General features: G+C 37.3%; 1 protein-coding gene across 1 annotated transcript; it reads left to right on the top strand.

Moving 5' to 3' along the window:
- Window positions 1-222: 222 nt before the first annotated feature.
- LOC125406386 (acidic mammalian chitinase) lies at window positions 223-18573 on the top strand. The gene is made up of 11 exons (XM_087897429.1): window positions 223-326; window positions 1490-1519; window positions 2404-2605; window positions 10948-11004; window positions 11702-11867; window positions 15370-15494; window positions 15679-15802; window positions 16102-16287; window positions 17032-17151; window positions 17238-17376; window positions 18213-18573. Exons 1-11 carry the CDS (start codon window positions 302-304, stop codon window positions 18467-18469), a joined length of 1431 nt encoding a protein of 476 aa, XP_087753555.1. The 5' UTR covers window positions 223-301; the 3' UTR covers window positions 18470-18573.
- The last annotated feature ends 2982 nt before the right edge of the window (window positions 18574-21555 follow it).

Raw genomic sequence — 21555 nt, 5'->3', positions numbered from 1 at the left:
AGTATATGAACAGGTGTTTGTCCACACTGGGAAGTGCCAACAAAGGTATTAAGTCTAAAGGTCACAATTAATGGATGTCCTAAGGAGACATGGTGGTATTTATTTGACACGAGGAAGGAAAGGTGATGGCATTGATGACAGAATTAAGCAACCAAATCTGATGAGGAGATCTGTGAATTTAATGATTAGTCATGTACACATCTTGGATAAACACTGTCCATTGAGAAACCCTTGTGATAAGTAGCCACCCAGATGGTATAATAAGCCATTCACGGCCTGCTTGAGCTGTATTGAAGGCACCATGGCCAAGCTCATTCTTGTCGCTGGTGAGTGAGTCTGTAGCCTTGCCTTGTGTCGGTCTTTCTCGGGATCTTGCAACCATGAAAGAGTCATTACACTACACCTCTATACTTTTCCTTCGTTTCTTCTCACTGTAAGCATTCTTCCTTCATGCAATGAGTCTTTCTCTTGTTCTCAAAGCATAGCCACAAAAGCAAGTCTCACTGTCTTTCAATACTTGTCTTTCTCTTTCCTGTCCCATCCAGTCATTCTTTTCTCTGCACTTATCTTCCTGCACAACTTGTCTTAAATGATATTATGCTCATTTATTTCTTCATGCTCTGCAACTAACTCCTTTGGAGGTAAAGTCCACAGGAATCCACATAGAGTCATGCATGTTGTCTTTGCTCTGCTTTCTGCAGGATTATTTCTTATCTATTCTTTATGGTCCTGGTTAGGTGATGATGACATACGTGTCCCTCTGAGACATTCAATCCAACTGGTAGATTATGTAGTTGTTTAGGTCCAGTTCACATTTAAAACTTGCTATCTCCTTTACATTTGTGCTTTAGAAACTTTTATTTTTCTTCAAAGACTTTTCAAAGGTACTGAAGTCCAACATATAAAGAAGCAGTGGCCCACTTCTCTTGACAGTGTTCAGGCTTGTGGTTCCAGTACGCAGGTGACACAGGCAGGAGGTTCTCCATGTCAAGGCCAGATTGGGCAGTAGGGTGAGATGATCCTAAAAGAATGCGCTCTATTGAAGCCAAGGAGCAGCTTCTGGAGGCTTGCATCACACATTCTCTAGCAAAACTTCTCTGAAGATTCTTCTAACATATTCCTGCTGCTCGACTCACTGCTGTGGAGGATGTCTTATATGTTGAAGTCCTGAGCTCATATCAACTCTGGAAATGAGACACATTTGATGAATGTTCACTGAGTGCAGTGTATTTAGAACAATTTCAGTCAGCCCTGCTTTGTAGATAGTAGACTTCATACTTCCAAAAATTATGACCCAGAATGGAGAAAAAGGTAAAGCTTTTTTTTTTGACAAACTGTAAAGTGTAGATCAAAGAATGTTTACTGAAAAGATGCCCTTTCACACAAGTCACAACACATGGCAAATGGATTGAATCATAAGACTCTAGAGTTATATTTTGAGAGGATTCAGACAGCTGGTTTAGAACAAATGTGTATTTTCTCTCACTAGGTCTGGCCCTTCTGCTGAATGCTTATCTGGGTAAGTCACAATTCCATGTTTTATTGGTTACAAAATGATTACATCCCATGAAACTCAAACTCCCACATTTACATAAAACAATTGTCTGATTAATATAATTAAAAATATACCCGGGTAAAGTCAGATTTTTGTCTCTGTGTGACCACCAGCTCTTCAATATTGATACTGAGACTTATTAATAATTATGGGAGCCTGGCTTTTAGCTTAGGCCTGTTACCAACTAATTCTATAACTAAAATTAACCTGTTTTTATTCATCTACATTCTACTATGTGGCTTTTACCTGTCTCCCCTGCTGTATGCCTGACCCATTCCTCAACTCACCGGCGTCACTCTTGCAGGTAGATTCTAACTGCCTGAGTTTCTCCTTCTGCCCAGAATTCCTGTCTTTTCTCTCCTGTCTAGTGTTTGGCCATTCAGATTTTTTATTAATACAATCACAGTGACACAACTTCAGACAGTGTACAAATATCCAGCATCACCTCAGTGTTACTCTATTTGGAAAATAAAACAAGACATGAAACGTAGTAGAAAGAGAGAGATGGGTTTGTTTTGTGGAGGAGTAGACTTTTAGCTCAGTAGTTACTACTATCCTCTATAGATTGATCACATAAGGGTTCTTAAATTATCATTCACTGAGATTCATGGGACCACTGGACTCGAAGAACTATGAGTATTACATCTTAGAAGAACTCTAATATTTTCCAATCTCTCAAAGAGAATATATACAATTTCTTAACTCATCTGTAGACGTGCTCAACTGGTCACCTCCAGCTGGAGATCAGGCTTATGAGGTGGGTGGGGGGTGCTAAGCAAAGCCCAAATGTTCATCATAGTTCAGTGATATCTATACTGTACCATCATCTCTATTTTTGACCACCACAGGGTCTGCCTATAAACTGGTATGCTACTTCTCCAACTGGGCCCAGTATCGGCCAGGCCTAGGGCGTTTCACACCTGATAACATCGACCCTTGCCTGTGTACTCACCTGATCTATGCTTTTGCTGGGATGCAGAACAATGAGATCACCACCATAGAATGGAATGATGTTGAGCTCTACAAAGCTTTCAATGGCCTCAAAAACAGGTAAAAGAAACGGGTAAACATCTAAAACAGTATCATTTGAACAAGTTGTCGCCAAGACCTAGTTCCTTTGAAGATATTACTCAAAACTGAATATCACAAGTCAATGTCTACTCTCTCTCTCTCTCTTATTATCATTTTACTTTTAAAAATTAATTTTTAGAATTTGTCTAATGTTTTCAAATCATACTACTACCTTGTCAATATTCCTCAGATGCTCTATTTTTCTTTACCTATTGAACCTTATTGTCTTCATCTTTGTTTTAAACTCACATAGTCTAATTTGTGCTGTGTATATATTTTTGAGTGTGTGGGAATTTCTGGAATAATGCTTGCCTACAAGGAATCATACCACTCTCCCAGAACCTATCATTTGGTTCTGTTAGAACAAGTGCTTCTGTTAGAGATGTGACCTTATGCCTCCCCTCCCTTTCCATGATGGTATTTAGTCTGGCTTGAGATCTTGGATGACATATGCAGGCTGTTCTACCTGCAGTGAAGTGTATTCATATGTGCAACTTCCCTGTTGTTTCTGAAAAACAACGTATCTTAGCCCACTGTTTCTGTTTTTTCCTACCCCCTCTTCTATAATATTTCTCTATTTGATTTATGGCCTGGTCCACATGATAAAAGTCATAAAAGCATTATTATCAGGACCAAGAACCTGTGGACAGACAGGTTCTTTTGATTTTTTGTTGATACAAATGGTTTTCAAAATATGATACAATGCTATGAATTGTAGATAAGCTCTGAACTCATTCTATCTCACTCAAAGTTTGTATTGCTGACCAACATCTCTTTAATCCTTTCTTTCTCTGCTTAAACATTATAACTTTAATATGATCATTTTTGCTTCATTTAATTATATTTTATTTTGTCATGTTTAGCTATCTTTTAGAAGCCTATTGTTTTCTAATAATAGTAAGAAAGGGATTGAATACAGAAAGAAGAGTAGAGGTGAAAGAGTGGGAGTTGTTGAGGGGGGAGAAATAATAATCAGGGTATATTGTATGAGATGAAATCTATTTTCAATGAAAACATAAACTATAATTCTGCCATCTTCTCTGAGTTCACATATTTTAGATTCTGCTTATAAGTTAGATGTTGTATTATTTGTTAATCTATGCCTTTAATTTTTAATTTTGGGTAACACATCTTCAAAATTAGAAATTTTGTTCCAAACGGCAGATTTTATTCTTTTAAATATTGAATAACATATTTAATTGCATATCATAGCACATGGTTTTTAAAGTTTCATTTTTTTCTAGACATTTCCAGTGATTATGTATCTTAAATAACTAAGAATAATGCTACAATAAATATTGAAGTGCTATCATTGACAATATGGCTTATCTATTCTGTTTTTGATGAAATCCACTCTCAATAATGTTTTAGTTTACATTTTTTCTGATTAGTAATTTGCCAACTATTTTTATATATCTTTAGGACATTTAAATTATTTTTTGAAAACATCTATTCAAGGTCTTCTCCCTTTCACAATTAGGTTGTTTCCTTGAAATTGTGATGAGTTCTTCATATATTTGAGATAGCATTCCTAGCAAGACAATTAGTTTGCAGATGTTTTCTCCTCTGTATTAAGCTGATAATCAATCTACTTCATGATCCAGTCATGGGTATATACTCAGTGAATTCTACATCTTACTATAGAGATACTTGCTTATCCATGGTCATTGCTGTACTATTCATAATAGCCAGAAATGGGAAACAGCCTAATTAGCTGATGAGTAGATAACGAAAACATGACACATTTATACAATATAGTATACAATATAGTATTATTCAACTGTCAAGAAAATGAAATTTGCAGGTAAATGGATGGAATTATAAGCTATCATCCTGAGCAAGGTAACCCGTACCCAAAGGAAAATCATCACGTATTTTTTCATATATGTGGATGTTTGACTTTAAGCTTTGCATATGTGTGCTTTATCTGTATAACCACAGAATGTAGGTAATTAAGAAGGGATCAGGCAAGAGGATACACTCTTCTAAAACAGAAAACAAAATATAGTTTTATAAAGAGATAAAAGGAAAATAGATTAGGAAGATTAAGTCGGGGAAGGGATATTGTGCTGAATAAAGGAGAGAATAAGGGGAGTGACAACCTACACTAAAGGCTTTTTGACAAATCATATGGAAACCTACTACTATAGAGATTATATATATATATTAGATTACATATTATATATAAAGATATTTTTCTTTTATTGAAGATAGATTCTCTTATCATACAATATATCAAGATTACAATTTCCCCTTCCTTTTCTCCTCCCATTCTTCCCTACTTCCCTTTCCTGAAAGATCTATTCCTTTTCTGTCTTTCATTAGAAAAGAAAAGACTTCTAAGAAATAATAATTAAACATGGCAAGAATAAGATAAAACTACCATATTGAAGTTGGACATGGAAAACCAACAATAGGTAAAGAGTATGAAGCACAGTCTCAAGAATCACAGCTCCATTTGCTTTTACAGTGAGGAGTACCATAATATACTAAACTAACAGTTATAATATATATGAAGAGAACTTGTTCCTGACCACTGTATACCATGTGATTGCTTTTTCAGACCCTATGAGCTTATATGTACTTGTTTAGTTGATTCAGAAGTTTTTGGTCTTCTGGTGTCTTCTATCTCCTCTTGATCTTAGAACCTTTCTGCCAGCCTGGTGGTGATGGCACATGTCTTTAATCCCAGCATTCAGCAGGCAGGTTCAGTTAGATCTCTGTGAGCTCAAGACCAGCATGGACTACAGAATGAATACAGAATAGCCAAAGCTACACAGAAAAACTCTGTTTAAAAAACAAAACAAAGTAAAATGAATCTGCCTCTTATTTGGTAAGCATTCCCTGAGCTCAGAGGGGAAGGACTTGATGGAGACCTCTCAGTTACACTCTCTCAATGTATAATGTCTGACTGTGTGTCTCTGACTCTGTTCCCATCTGCTGCCAGAAGAAGTCTTCTTGATGATGATTGGATAAGCTCTACGACTACAGCAGAATACTATTGGGAGTCATTTTATTTGTATTTATTTCTTTATTTATAGATCAGTAGTGTTTTGCTTTACCCTCGTTCTTTGGGCTATCTATTTGCTCATTCCTGGCCACCCTAGAAGTATCAGGCATGAGTTCCTTTTTGTGGAGTGGGCCTTAGGTCAAATCAGACATTGGTTCGCTTCTTGCAGAAATTCTGTGCCACCATTGTCCTAACATATTTTGTATCAGGACAGATTGTAGGTTGAAGATTTTGTGCCTGGGTTGGTGTCCATGTTTGTGTTTCAGTAGCCTGCAAAGTACTTTCCCACACCAAAGAGAATAGGAACACAGGGTTGAAGGTTACATGTGGGCACCCGCTCAACTTCTCCAGGTTCGATGAGATGTGTGGATGTTTTCCTTGGCAATGGGTTCCCACTGTTAGTTTGTTGAGAGTGGCCTTTTGTTTTAGCAACATCCTGGGGGCATTTGGGGATTTTCATAGGATACCCTTGGCCAACAACTCAATGAATGTAACTGGTCCTACCACTGAATTCCTTACCTGACTAAAAGTGGTGAACATTCGAGGTATCATATTCCCCATTATTAGTAATCCTCATGAGGGTCACCTTTACAGATTTGAGAAAATTTCCATTTTGTTAGGTTTCTACTCAACAACACCAAATTCCCCTCCCCATTCTAACTGTGTAGTTGGGACTTTTTCTCTTCTACTAGTCAGGTCCTAATGCAGGACATGGAAACTTTCTTAATTATGCAAGCTCAGTAAATAGCTTAGGCTGGTATTTAACTAGCTCCTAGATCTTAAACTAACCCATTTCTATCGATTTGCATGTTGCCACATGGCTCTTTGCCATATTAAAATCAAACTCTGTGTGGAGTTTCTTTGATGTCATTTTTCTTCTCTCAAGTAAACTGGTGCTTCCAGGAGCAGATGTGCCTCACTGTCATGAGAAATACTATGTTAACAAAATATTTTAAATTCTGTATACTGTAGATCTTTGAAGTGTTTGAAGACCATCTATCTCTTTAAAACTTTTCTGTTTTGCTTTGAAAGCATACTTTACATGGATACACGGTTGCTTGTTACAGGTGACTAACTATTAACCTGCATTTGTTTATTTACTTAAATAATTTATAGTCATAAGTTTCAAGGACTATAAATTTACATTAGGTTGTTAAATGATCTGCATAGGCATGATATCTTAAAGAGGAGGAGAAACATGTGCTGCATATATCAAGAAAAATGACTTTAGATTTGCATCTATGAACAAAAATCCATATCAATGTGAAATATTGAAAGTGGGGTGTTCAAAAATAAATCAACAATCCACCCTTCTATTTATTAGTTTTATAGTCTAAATCCCATTTTTCTCTTCATAAAGAGATTCCTGAGTCTAATCTCCCTTTTATCAGTTTTTTCCCTATGACCAATCACAATATTTAACCAATACTTCCAAACAATGACAAAAATTCATAATCTACAGAATGACAAAAGTGCACCAACCCCATTTCTTACTCTGAAAACATATAAATTTTTAAAGTTAACACACATATCTACATTAACACAAGTATGGACTGTGTATTATACACAAGCCAGTCAAAGATGATGCTTTTGTTCATGTCTGAGCAGGTAAAATATGTCACCTGTCTTGTTATTTTAGGTTTATTTCTTTATGTCTATAACTAGAGCTTTCAGGGGTTCTTTCCTGATCCAATCTAATCTCTATCAACCTTGAATGATCCTACACCCTTTCATTTTTTTGTGAATACAAAAACATAACCTCTTCCTCAATGTAACATATAATTTGGACTTTTATTTTGAAGTTAATGCATTTTAAAAATATATACATGAGTTTAATTTAGCAGTTTTTATAATCAATGTCTCTCAACAGTTATTATTTGCCCATCATCACTCAAAAAATTTAATGTCAATACATTACCATACTGGATTCAAAATCCCTGTGAATTTGCCATCTCTATGTGGATTAATGTTTTTGATTATTTATAAACAACTTCCCTTTTCTATGACTGTCTATATGCATTTTCTTTTCTTTCTCAACCCTATGCATATTTTATAACACACTGTAACCTGTTTTGAGGTTTTTCTGTAAGAACCTGCTTTACTCTGTATGTATAACCTTTTTTTCTGCATGAGCAAAATTTTAAACTGTCACACAGCTTAGTTCATGGCGAGCTGGGAGTTCAAGGCCACAAGCTATGGCCAGGAGATGCATCTTATATGAGAGACTGTGGGACTACAAAACCATGTTTGTCTCTATTGTTTTATTTTGTGTGTGTATGTTTGGAACCTATTTTTAAAGCTTTATTAGGTCTTATGTGGAAATACATGCCCAGACATTGGGAACCATTTGTAATTTGACTTTTCTGTCTCAGTAGCCAGCTCTTCAGGGCCAAAACTGAGACCTATTAATTATAAAATCTTGGTCAAAAGCTTAGGCTTGTTTCTAACTAGCTCTTAGAACTCAAGCTAACCAGTTCTTTTAATTTATGCTCTGCCACATAGCTCATGGCTTGTTACCTCATCTCCCTCATCATCTGCTTCCTCTGTGTCTGACTGGCAACTCCACCCTTCTTCTTTCCAGCATTCTCTCTGCCCTGAAAATCATACTTGGTTATTGGTTACTTAGTTTTATATTAAACCAGTCACAGTGACATATCTTTACACAGAGTAATCAACTATTTTGCAACACATTTGTCTCTATCCACACGCTCACTCTCTATCCCACCTCTCTCTTACATGATTTCCCCCCTCCCATCTTCAACCTTAACCTGTCCACAAAACCTATTCTGTTTCCCCTCCAGGCAGATGCCTGCATCTACCATAGAAGCTTCTTCTTTACATAGCCTCTGTGGGTATATGGGCTGTAGCATGGTTATCATTTACTTAATTGCTAATATCCCTTTCTAAGTAAATAAGTCCGATATTTGTCTTTGTGGGTTTGGGTTACCTAACTCAGTGTGATTTTTCTAGCGCCATCCATACGATGCACATGTTGTGTCCTTTTCCTAATTCCTTTATTCCCTTGTAGTGGAGTAGCTTTAACTTTATGTAACTCTTGTGTTCATATTGCAGTTCCTACCCATGTAGCAGTCACAATGTAGCCATTCCAGTCATAAGAACTCCTCACTCCCCAACCACAAAGAGATTACTGCTTAGTGAATCTATCATGGACCCCTATCCATGTTCCCTATATTTTTTCTAGTAGTTTTATAGTTTTGAGTTTTATATTTAGTTCTTCAATGCGCGTTACATATTTTTTAATATGGTAAGGGGGAGTAGTCCAATAATTTCTGTTTGTGGACAATACTACATCTTTTAAGCTCTGATACATTAGGGTGATGCTTCTGGTCCAGGAGCTTCACTTCAAGTACCAAAGATGTAGATAACTTTTCAGATTGCCCATTGAAGTCAGCATTAATATATATGTATTACATTAAAATATTAGATTATTTTAAATAAAATAAAATTAAGTTAAGTTAATAAAAAAATTTAAAAATGTGTGTTTGATGATTTACTTTATTTTTCTGTCTTTGTGTAATGACACAGGAATCTGAAAAATCATCTTGACACCCTGAAAGAAGAAACAAGGGACAGAGGATTTTAAAATTAGAAATGTTTGAAGCTAAGAATAGAAGGGTTTGCTATACTTTGATAGTTTTCTTTGAAATTTTTAATTTTACTTTTATATGTGCATGTGTGTGTCTTTGTGTAACCAAGTTCATGTGTATTTGGGAGTTTAAAAGTTGACATTGCATCTCCAGGAGTTGGAATTACAGATAGTTAATTAAGTTGGGAGTCACCTGATGTGAGTGCTTGCAAACTAGACTTTAATTCACTACAATAGCAACATGCACTCATAATGGCTGAGCATCTTCTCCAGTCATTGGTTATTTGCATACAAATTGTATGGATCTCTTGATAAAAATGTCGGTCTAATGTCACCCTAAAACAGGTTCTCAACCTGTGGGTTGCTATTCCTTTGATGGTTGAACGACCATTTCACAGGTTTCCTTTTCATTGTTTTTCTTGAGCTATACATTTTTTCTTCACTCCCTTCACTTTCTCCCCCACTTCTATCCTCTTTCTTGACCTCCATGTGACCAAGTTATTCAGGAGATCTTGCCTTTTTCTCCTTCCTATACAGATCCTTGAATGTCTCTCTTGGTGGTCCCCTTCGTTATCTAGGTTCTCTGGGGTTGTGGACTGTAGGCTGGTTTTTCTTTGCTTTCTGTCTAAAATCTACTTATTTAGTGAGAACATATTATGTTTGTCTTTCTGGGCCTGGTTGACCTCACTCAATAGGACTTTTTCTAGATCTACCCATTTGTCTGCATATTTCAAGATGTCATTATTTTTTACTGTTGTGCAGTACTCCATTGTGTAAATGTAGAATTTCTTTATCAATTCTTCAGTTGAGGGGTAGCTAGGTTGTTTCCATGATCTGGTTATTATGAAAGTGTTGCTTTGAACACAGTTGATCACATGTTCTTTAGGTATGCTTGGGCATCCTTTGGGTATATCCCCAACAACGGTATTGCTGGGTCTTGAGCTAGATTATTTCCTTATTCTCTGAGAAATTGCCATACTGTTTCCCAAAGTGGTTGTACAAGTTTGCACTCCCACCATCAATGGAGGAGCATTCTTGAGGCAATTAGAAATATCAGATATTTTCATTACAGTTTATAATACCAATACTACAGCAATGAAGTAGCAATGAAATAGTTTATGTTTGGGTGTCACCCCAACATGAGGAACTGTATTAAAGGGTCACAACATTAGGAAGGTTGAGAACCATTGCTCTAAAGTAATATTATCAGAATCTTAGGGGAAAGGAAAATAAAACTAGAGTTTTCATGTTCTCTCACTACCCTTGCACTTAATTCTTATGATACAGTCATTTTATCACCACTATTCCCATCTATGTTTGTAAAGTCAAGTCAATTAACTTATATTCATTGTTATATTGTGTTCTAAAGTAATTATGCTTTGGAATTATTCAATACTTTATCTGATGAAACAGCAAGGAGGTATTTATGCTTATAAGTTATATGTAGTACAAATACTGTTAGTACAAGACAATAAGACTGAAGAGTTGTATAGATCTGATTTCTATGAGTGGCTCTGACCTCTTTTATGGTGATAATAAAGTTTAAGTAGTGGAAAAAAATTCCTCAAATAAATCTTCAGCTGACAGTACGACATCAGCCCTACTCTGCATAGTTTCAGCAGACACAATACTATAAATAGTAATCCTGTTTTAAATGGCAGGACCCATGAATTTAAACATTTTTCTGTTTTTTTTGCTTTAAAGGAATAGCAATTTGAAAACCCTCTTGGCCATTGGAGGCTGGAACTTTGGATCTTACCCGTAAGTTCTCTTTAGATAAGCAATTGTTCATTGAAAGTGATGTAGTTCAAGCATGATCCTTGTCCTTTTAGATTTAAAACTCCAGATGGATATTAAGGACCTTCATTAAATTAAGGTCTAACTTAATAAAGTACCATTAAAAAGTCATAATTCTTATTAGAAAATTTTAGGATGTCTATTGTGACTTTCCTAGGGATAAATTTTGATGGATGCTTTGGGATGCTATCTTCTGAGTTTTAGTTGCTTGCTTCTAAGGAAGCCTCTTCATAAAGTATATAAAGGGCACAAGGACCGATGAAGGTTGTATATATTATTTGTCTGTCTTCCGGAGAACGGAAACAGAGACCAGGTATACCAACAAGACTTACTTGAATACAAATGAACTTGGAGCATATTTGAAGATACAGAATTGTCTGTGAACTAAGTTAGTTAGGCATGAAAAACAACAAGGCAATTTGCAAAAAAAAATTAAAAACATCTAAGTTGGGAGTGGGGATGAATGACAGGATAATGTAGATTCAGAGATACTGTGACTAGCAAGAGTAATAATTGCAAAGAGAGAACCCTGGAATGTACTTTAATTCTCAATCAGGTCCTGGGTAAGGACAGCGAGGAAGAATTTGTACTGCAAACTGTTTTTATTCTTGTGTGTAAAAAATGCCAAGATCTTATTCTGCCTCATTTTGGTTTGTCTCAGCTTCACTACCATGGTCTCCACTGCCCAGAACCGCAAAACCTTCATCACTTCAGTAATCAAATTCCTGCGCCAGTATGGGTTTGATGGGCTGGATCTGGACTGGGAATACCCAGGCTCACGTGGAAGCCCTTCTGGGGACAAGCATCTCTTCACAGTCCTGGCAAAGGTGAGGAAAGTAGAAAGAGGCGGTATCCCCATAATTCAAAGCCTATTTTTTCATAAGGGCAACAGGATGCTTGCATAGTAGAACCAAATATGACTTGATAATTATGGAATATTAGCAAAGTAAAGGTACTTAGATACCATGTACTCCTTGAACAACCTATATATTGGACAATATTCTATATACTGTTTTCAGAACAATTCATTTCATCTTAACATTAACTATTATGCAGGTTTGCTAAGCACTAGGGTCCTCATTTTACTGATAAGCAACTTAGGCACTGAAAATATGTAAGTATATTGACCATCACACGGCTTTTAAGTGTCACAAATACCTGTGCTGTCTGTTACTGAGTCATTGATCAAAATTATCTACTGTTTTTGAGGAATTTATTCTCTGTGCAAGTTGTTTGGTAAAAGAAAAACCAAGGATAAGGCAGAATCTTGACTTTAAAGAATACATACCTGAGGAATGAAGCATAAGCAATAACTCTAGCACATTTTGATAAATATTGGTGTAATAACAGTATACAAACTCCAAAACCAAATGAGGAGTTACTTGATTCTGCTGTTGTGCAAAGACACGAGGTGCATTCTAGGTAAAGTGATACTGGACTTCACTGAGAGAACTTGGTATTATCCAGTTCAGTGAGGATGGAAATGATACAACAGATTTGTGGGTGCAAGAGAGGAATGAGTTTCAAGCCTGTGAGAACAAATAGGTGGCAAAAATCAGATCATGTGGAGACTTTTATGCTAAGTTAAAGAATTCTGAACTTACCTAAGGACAATGTAGATCTCTGAAAGATTTCATGACCAATAAATATGACAAGGCTTGCAATTTTGGAATGATTATTTTTGGATTACCTATGAATCATGAGTTGGGAGTGCAGAGGCAGGATAAAGAAGGAGTTCAAAGAAGTAAGTGAAGCAAGAGGTGACCAAGGTCCCCATAGTGGCCTTAAGACTGGTGGACGAAGAGAATATAGAGAGATCTATGAAAAGAACAAATGTCAGTAAAAATTGGGTTAGAAGTAGAAAGGATTCCTAGTTTTCTGATTTTGAAGAGCTAATTTTATTGTAGTGGAGCTGGTATAGATAGGAAGAATAATGAGATTGTTTGAATATGCACATGTCACTTCCTGAATAACCACAAATAATTGAATAAATACCAATCTAGAAGTCACAATAAAAACACTACTGAGCTCATCAGCAAATGTATATAATTGCTAAGGAAAAAAAATGAAATGGTAAAGCAATAGTTATTATGTTTGTCAAATTGGGAAAGAAATTGGTAGTTAATAATTTGACCCTTTACACCACAGCAATAAGAAAACCTCTTTTTATTTTTAGCACAATGTGGGTGGAAGCAGTGATTAGAGGTTTAAAATCAGTATAGCAAAGTAGGCTGCATGTTGGAGTTGTTTCTGTTTGGGGGAAGTATTTGATGTTCAATAGTGAATATCTTAGCATGCACCTTCTGGGTGTGTAGTTCCCACCGTGTAAATAAGTGAAGTCCAGACTATACACCTACTAAACACATTTTTTCCTGTTTTACAACCTCTTCCAGGAAAATCAAGTCTGTAAAATTGAGGGACACATAAGTCAAGATTGTCTTGGTTGATCACAGTTTCATAGTAGGCAGACTAGGGTGAATTAGTATTGTGGTTTTGTTTGGCACTTCTAGTTAGCAGTTTTGCTGGAGACAGGGCTTTTTTCTTTTGAAATTTATGAACCAAGCTTGTGAAATTAAGCTGAACATTTTCTGATCTTTCAGTGACCTCACCACAACATGGGTTTCAGATAATAATGTAAATTATTTTCTTCATCAATTCATGTGTCAGGTGCTGCCAAACAATCCCTTTCTACACTATTACTCTCATTTGCTAATCAAAAGATGGTTGACTGATAGCTAGCTGGGCAGGAAGATATTGAATGTGAGAGTCAGACTAGTAGAATTTTGGGAAGAGGATGGGCAGACACAGAGAGCCACCAGAGATAAGCAAGATGATAATGTTGAACTGAGAAAAGGTACAAAGACACATGGCTTAACAGAGATAAGAGTTACTGATTAATTTAAGAGTAACAATTAGTTAGTAACAAGCCTGAGCTATTGTCTAAGCATTTTTGAATAATATTATTTGTTTGGCTTGGTTATTTTGTATTAATCAGTTGGGACAGGATAACATCTGTTTGCAATCAGATCATCAACTGGCTTCATAGTAACTTCAATTTTGGACTAGTGAGATGCTTTGATAGGTATTTTTTTTGTCCAAATCATGAGAACCTGAGTTGAAGTTTCTGGAACCCACATTAGGCCAAATGCAGCAATGCACATTCCTATAGAGATGGGAGGTAGAGACAAGAGCATCCCTGGAATTATGTGGACAAGCTAGTCTGGCAAGCACAGTAGCAAAGAACAAAATGAACTGACTGAAAGAAGGTAGAATGTGAGACTGGCAACTGAGGTTGTCACATGTGCTTGTACTCACACATGTGTACATGGACATTTTATGTGTACTGCATACATGTGTGTGGGGTGTCATTCCACAGACATTGTCCACCTTGGTTTTTGAGTCAGCTTCTCATGATCCTAAAAATAATGAGTGGTACAGGCCAGTTGGCCAGTGAACCCTAGGATCTTTCTGTCTCAGTTTTGTCAGCACCAAGATTAATACAACTCTGCCACTTTGTTTCTCTTACACATTTTATGTGTGTTCTGTGGGAATTAAGCTCTTGAATCCAGGTCCTTCTGCTTGCCTGGTAAGCACTTTAATCATTGAGATATTACACAGGCTCACTTTAGTCTTGTTGAATAGCTCCAATGATCAGAAATGGCACCTCTTTTAGTTGAAACATGACTACTGTAAGTTATAACATCATAACTGCAGTTATGTTCAATGAAGTGACAAGGAATAAAACCATTGATATTACAATATCTGTGTTTACCATTTGAAGACAGACATAACAATCTGCTTATATTCTTCTTCTAGTAAAATATTTCATTTTTAAAAGTACAACCTACACAGCAATGTTCAGAGGTATCCCTGGAATGCCCTCTGGTGATGCAAATAATGCCATCATCAGAGCTCAACTCAGTGTTCCAAATACATGAGAGTCATACAGAATGCAGGTGAACTAACAGTTGGCACTGAGTTGGACCTTTCTCCAGACATTGCCCCTTCCCCACTTGCTAATGCAGTACTTTATTGAATGATATGTTTGTGTTGTAAGGTGTATGGAAGCAACTTTCTATACTGCTGACAACTAGATAAAGGGCACCAATGAGAGTGTAGCTTCAGAAAATTTCCAACTGTCATGCATATTGCATGATATAATTTTTAAAATTAATGTTATCTATACTATTGAAATTATTAAGATATTGATAGACTAAATCAGACAAAATAGATGAAAGCACTTTAGAGAAGAAAGATGCTCTGAAAATATGTATTCATTATATATACATCTCTGAAACCAACTTCAAATATGCTTGCCTTGTTCTATAGGAAATTCTTGAAGCTTTTGAGAATGAGGCTAAGGAGAGCAACAAGCCCAGGTTGTTGATTACTGCGGCCGTAGCTGCTGGCGTTTCTACCATTGAGGCTGGCTATGAGATCCGTGAACTTTCCCAGTGAGTGATGTACTTCTTCTAAACTTCTGCAGGAACAATTAAAGCACTGTGGTTATGCTAGAAATGTCTTGCACTCAAAGACCATGTTTGTGAACTTGCTTTGGAAAAGGTGTATTTGTCTGCATAGATGTGATAAACAGTTATCAAAAACATTTAAATAAGTTTAAATCTTACTACCTATCAGGTACCTAGATCAAATCCATGTCATGACATATGACCTCCATGGCTCCTGGGATGGCTACACAGGAGAGAACAGTCCCCTCTACAAATATCCTACAGACACTGGCAGCAATGCTTACCTCAATGTGGTAAGACCCCACAGGAATGCAGACTGGGGGTAACATAAACCATATGGAAATAAGACCGGCAATTTACACAAATTCAGCAACTGTCCAAATTAGATAAAGATCTTCTTAAGTTAGTGGACATATCTCATGAACTATAACTTCATCAAAAGTTTTTGAAAAGAAAAAGAAAATATCAAGAAATAAATTCATTGTTTATGAACATCATATAATTTTCCTACTAAAACAGGGAGCTAAGCTAATATACTTAAATACTGACCAGTGACTCATTGGGTCCTGTACCTAACCTATTGCCATTACAGGATTATGCCATGAATTACTGGAAGAACAATGGAGCCCCAGCTGAGAAGCTCATTGTTGGATTCCCAGAATATGGACACAATTTCCTCCTGAGTAATCCCTCCAATCATGGAATTGGTGCCCCTACCACTGGTCCTGGCCCTGCTGGACCCTTTACCAGGGAGGCTGGGTTCTGGGCCTACTACGAGGTCAGTAGATTGGCTGTCTAGTACTCTGTGATTTTCACACCCAACATTGTACATAGCCTTCAATTTAGGATCTCCTGGATCTGAATGTTCATTTTGGTGCTGTATGTTCACTCTTGGTGCTGTATGTTTGGAAAACATACTTCTATATTTAATCCAAATAATGTTCCTATAAGAAAAAGATCATGCTACTAAAAACAGTTACATTAGCATAGAAAGAAATCCAATGAACATATTTCTCATTCTACTATGGATTCCAATATTCTAGTACTAAAATGTGAATAAAATATAAGAACTTGTTAAACAACTCAATCTGGGAGTGTACCTCAGTGGTACACTATTTACTACAATGCAAATAGCCCTGGATATAATTTCTAGTAGCATAGGACAAAGCAAAGTAGTAACATGTTGTACAATGACTTTTTGTAAAAATATTTCCAGTTTTTGTTGGTCATTCATTTAATCTGAACATTTAGGAAGCTGAAGCAGTTTGATTCTAAGTTCTACAGAGTCTATCTTAAAACGGAAGACTAGGGGTGTGATGTAGCTCAGTGATAGAGTCTGTACTGAGCATGTACATGTTCTGGGTCCTATCGCCACCAGTGCAATGTTGAAAGCAACTCATTTTTTTTTTACCATAAACAAAACTGAATCATAAAATTGAGGTAACCCCAATTGAAGATAAGAAAGAAATCAATGTTTTCTCTCTTTCATGAAATTAACATGTGAAACTCTTGATATTTAAAGATTTGCACCTTCTTGAAAAATGGAGCCACTGAAGTCTGGGATGACTCTCAGCAAGTGCCCTATGCGTATAAAAGCAACGAGTGGGTTGGCTATGACAATATCAGGAGCTTCGATGTCAAGGTAAGGTCAGCTCCTTGGATTTTCTGACATCAGGGCACCAAGGCTCCGGAAATCAAATTAACCTTACCCCTTCTATCTTTAAACAGACCCAATGGCTTAAGCAGAACAATTTTGGAGGTGCCATGATCTGGGCCATTGATCTTGATGACTTCACTGGCTCTTTCTGTGACCAAGGCAAATTCCCTCTGACCTCTACTCTGAAGAAAGCCCTGGGTGTGTCCACAAGTAAGTGACAACCTGAGTATGCAGATGGAGTGTTTCTAATGTCCCTTTATCAATATAAAGTCAGGCTTGATATGCTCACCACCACTGCATGGGGTATACTCTTCCCATTCCATTTCATTGTTCTTGCCCAGGTGACCTTTTCTAAATCTCAACTTCTAATGAAATTTTGTAAAACCAGCCTAACTTTGGTGTGTGTGGGAACAAGTTTTATTTTTATTTTATTTTCTTTAGCTATGCATTTTCTCTGCTCTCCTCCCTGCCTCTCCCTTCCCCCTCAGCCCTCTCCCATGGTCCCCCCGCTCCCAATTTACTCAGGAGATCTGGAATTTTTTTTTTAGGACTTCAAGGTTCGTAAGAGTCTGCAGAAATTGTGCTTATCTTTAGCATACAAATCTCTGTGTGTGTTTTTTAATGTGTGTGTGTGTGTGTGTGTGTGTGTGTGTGTGTTATTCAATGTCTTGCTTAGGTTCCTGGGATGAAATAACAGGAAGTCATGCCAGTACTCTTATTTATCCATCACTCAGGGAATGTCTCAATCTCTCTATCTGTTTCTTGATTTTTTTCTCAGAGGTATTAATATTCAGATCTTAAAACCATCTGTTTGTGCTAATTCTTCAATGCCTTCGATGGCAAAAGAGAGAAAAATAGAAAGCAGGACTGAAGCCACACCTTTTCTTCTTTCCTGATATGTTATTGTCTTTGAGTCTCTTCAGTTGAGAGTCTTCAGCTTATTGCAACTCTTCCTGGCAATAATGTACCTAGTTTTCTTTACTTAGGTGTGAAGTTCATAGCCATAATAGGACCTTCCCTCCACTCTCTCTGTTTGTATATTTTAGGTTGCACAGCCCCTGAAGTGCCTACTGAGCCAGTGACTTCTCCTCCAGTAACTGAAGGTGGGAGTGGGAGCGGGAGTGGGAGCTCTGGAGGAAACTCTGAAGGCAGCGGATTCTGTGCTGGCAAAGCTGATGGTCACTACCCTGTGCCCGATGACAGAAACGCCTTCTATCAATGCGCCAATGGAATCACATACCAGCAGCACTGTCAGGCAGGCCTTGTCTTTGATACCAGCTGTACTTGCTGCAACTGGCCATGAACCTGACTCTGTCCCACTTTTCCAAACTTCTGTACTTTCTACTATGCCTTGCCAAAGACATCTTGCTTCCATCTAAAGCTATGAAATAAAATCAGTTGCCAAAACATGGGTGTTCTTAATTTTTCATGGTTTAGTGGAAAACTTTTCTCCATTTAGAAAGACCAGCTGTGTGTGTGTGTGTGTGTGTGTGTGTGTGAGAGAGAGAGAGAGAGAGAGAGAGAGAGAGAGAGAGAGAGACAGAGAGAGAGAGAGAGAGAGAGAGAGAGAGAGAGAGAGAGAGAGAGAGAGAAGAGTGTGTAACAACATGGAGGAGCCACGAATTCTGCATTTTTTTTACTCTCACACGTTCATGTGCATGATAGCTTAGGCTCTAGAAGACATCTAATGTTTGGTGATGGGTCATAACGTAGAGATCATTTTCTTTAAGTCTAGAGGATACACAAAGCTGCTTGCATTTCTGAGGAATGAAATTCAAGATCCCCACTCTTGTTGGGGATCTGGTGCTGTTCCAGCAACTCTGGAGTTGAAAGCAGTGGCTAAATACGTGCGATGGACTCCTCTTTGGATGCCTGCCTACCAAAGAGGCTTGCGGGGGTCTTTATCAAGTGTATTAAATTAACTCCTAATGATTTAGTGTCTCTCTAAAGCTTCATCAGAGATACCTTGTTCTGCAGTAGAATACAATTAATGCAAAGACCCACAACTTGTCAATATGTGGAACATAGGAAATTGTGGAATGCTTATTCCTAAATGAGATATCTATAGCACACTCCTCCTCCTGAGACTCAGGTATAACCGTAGAAGAGTTCTCAAAAGATTGTAAGAGTCATAATCAGTGGATAAATACAAGAGAACAGCGTTTTCTGGACACTATCAGAAACATAGAACATCACAAAAGTTGTGACAGTCTACACAAGGATAGCATGCCAGTAAGCACCATCCATAATCTCTACATCAGCTCTTGCCTCCAGGTTCCTGCTCTTTTTGTGATTTTGTCTGACTTCCTTCAGTGATGGACTGTGATGTGGAAGTATAAGTCAAATAAACCCTTTCCTCTCCAATTTACTTTGGTTATGATGTTTCATGCCAGCAACAGAAACACTAAGACAAATTAGGACCAGGATAGTGGGGTATTTCTGTGACAAACATGATTATGTCATTTTGGGGAAGACTGTGGAAGTACTTTGGAACTTTGGGCTAGAAAAGCCATTGAGTGTTGAGAGCTCACTGAGCTATTTTCTGGGAGCTTGGGTGATAAGAATGTTGAGAGCAGAGCAATGATAAAGGTATGGGTAGTAAAATTTCAGAGAGATGTTTAAAGACTATCAGGGCCATTTGTTATTTTGATTTAAGCGTCTGTGGTTCTGATCATTTGGGACTGGAAAGTCAAGAGACCAGCAATATTGAAATGAAATCTTTGCATTACTGGGAAAACTGATGCTTTTTGACTGAGAAATTAGCAGTGATTAAGAAGACACTAGAATCTTTGAAATGGAATTTTCCGGAGTATGTTTTCTCAGTCAGCACACCAAAGCTGTCTTCCAGAGGTGTCCAAAGTTGTGCCTCTTGCCAGTAGTCATACTTTGTAGTGTAAGAGTTACCCAGGTAGTACTTGTTTTGACAGGAGGACAAGAAGAAGTCATGGGGAGTAGCTGAGGTTTGGCACTGTGGGAGTTCAAGAAAACCCACTGGTAAAGGTATAGCCAGGATAGTAGCTGAAGTCCCAGGATTAAGGCAGATAAATTGAGGCTTGTCCCCATGAGAGGGTCAAGAAGAGGGTATTGGTGAAAGTGTAGCCTAGTTGCAGCAGAGATCCCAATACTTTGAAGATGCTGGTGCCATGGGTTGTCCACCAAGAACAGCATCAAAGACTACTTGAGCCACCTGAAAAACGGAAGAGAAGCTGTGTGTCAGCGAAGAGAGAAAGACCTTTCAGAGGTTTTAAGAAGATGAAGAGTGAATCCCACACTTTGGACCTGGAGCTATTATTTATACTGTTGGAGTCTGATTTTGCTTTGATCATTCTGTGACTGTGTAGTTTTTTCCCTCTTGAAAGTTTTTTAACATGATTTTAGTTAGTTAGTTTTTAACATGATTTAGCCGAAAATTGAGAGATTTTAAACTATTTAAAGAGATTTTGGATTTTTCAAAGAGACTGGATATGTTAAAGGGAGTAAACTTTTTTAATTAACTAAATCTATTCATTTTTTCCACCCCAAAGGAAGCATTCATCCTCTCCTCCCATTTATTTCCCCCTCCATTTACTTTTCCATTTTCAGTTCAGAAAGGGTTAGGCCTCCCATAGATAGCAACAAAACATGGTGTCTCAAGTTGCTGTAGTAATAAGTACCTCCCATTTTATTAAGGCTAGGCTCGGCAGTCCAGTATAAAGAATAGGTTCCCCAAAGTAAGCCTAAACGTTAGGGACAGCCACTACTCCTACTGTTAGGAGTTCCACAGGTAGGTAAAGCTCAAAATTCAACTCCAAAAGGTGAAAGACCTCAACATGAATCCAATTACACTTAATCTGATTGAAGAGAAAGTGAGACATAGCCTTGAACACATTGTGTCAGGAAACAACTTTCTGAATAGAATACCAGTAGCACAGACACTAAGATCAACAATTAATAAATGTGACTTCATGGAACTGAAAAGATTCTCAAAGGCAAAGGACACTGTCAATAAGACAAAATGGCAACTTATATAATGGGAAAATATCTTTACCAACCTCACATCAAACAAAGGACTGATTTACAAAATATATAAAGAACTCAAGAAACTAAACATCAAACCCAAATAATCCAATTGAAAGACAGGGTACAGTTAAACAGATAACTCTCAACAGAACCTCAAATGGTCCAAATCTCAAATAAAAACACTTAAAAGTGTATTCAGTATCTTTAGAGATCAAGGAAATAAATTGCAAATCAAAATGACTCTGAGATTCCATCTTATAACTGTCAGAATGACCAAATCAAAATCACAAGTGACAGTGTTTGTTGGAGAGGATGTGGAACAAGGAGAACACTCCTTCAGTGCTAGAGGGAGTCCAAACTTATATAGCCACTTGGCAATCAATATGGTTG

The sequence above is a fragment of the Myodes glareolus genome, chromosome 17 (assembly GCF_982192425.1).
Source record: "Myodes glareolus chromosome 17, mMyoGla1.1, whole genome shotgun sequence".
Lineage (NCBI taxonomy): Eukaryota > Metazoa > Chordata > Mammalia > Rodentia > Cricetidae > Myodes > Myodes glareolus.
This window is presented reverse-complemented; position numbering and strand designations above follow the sequence as displayed.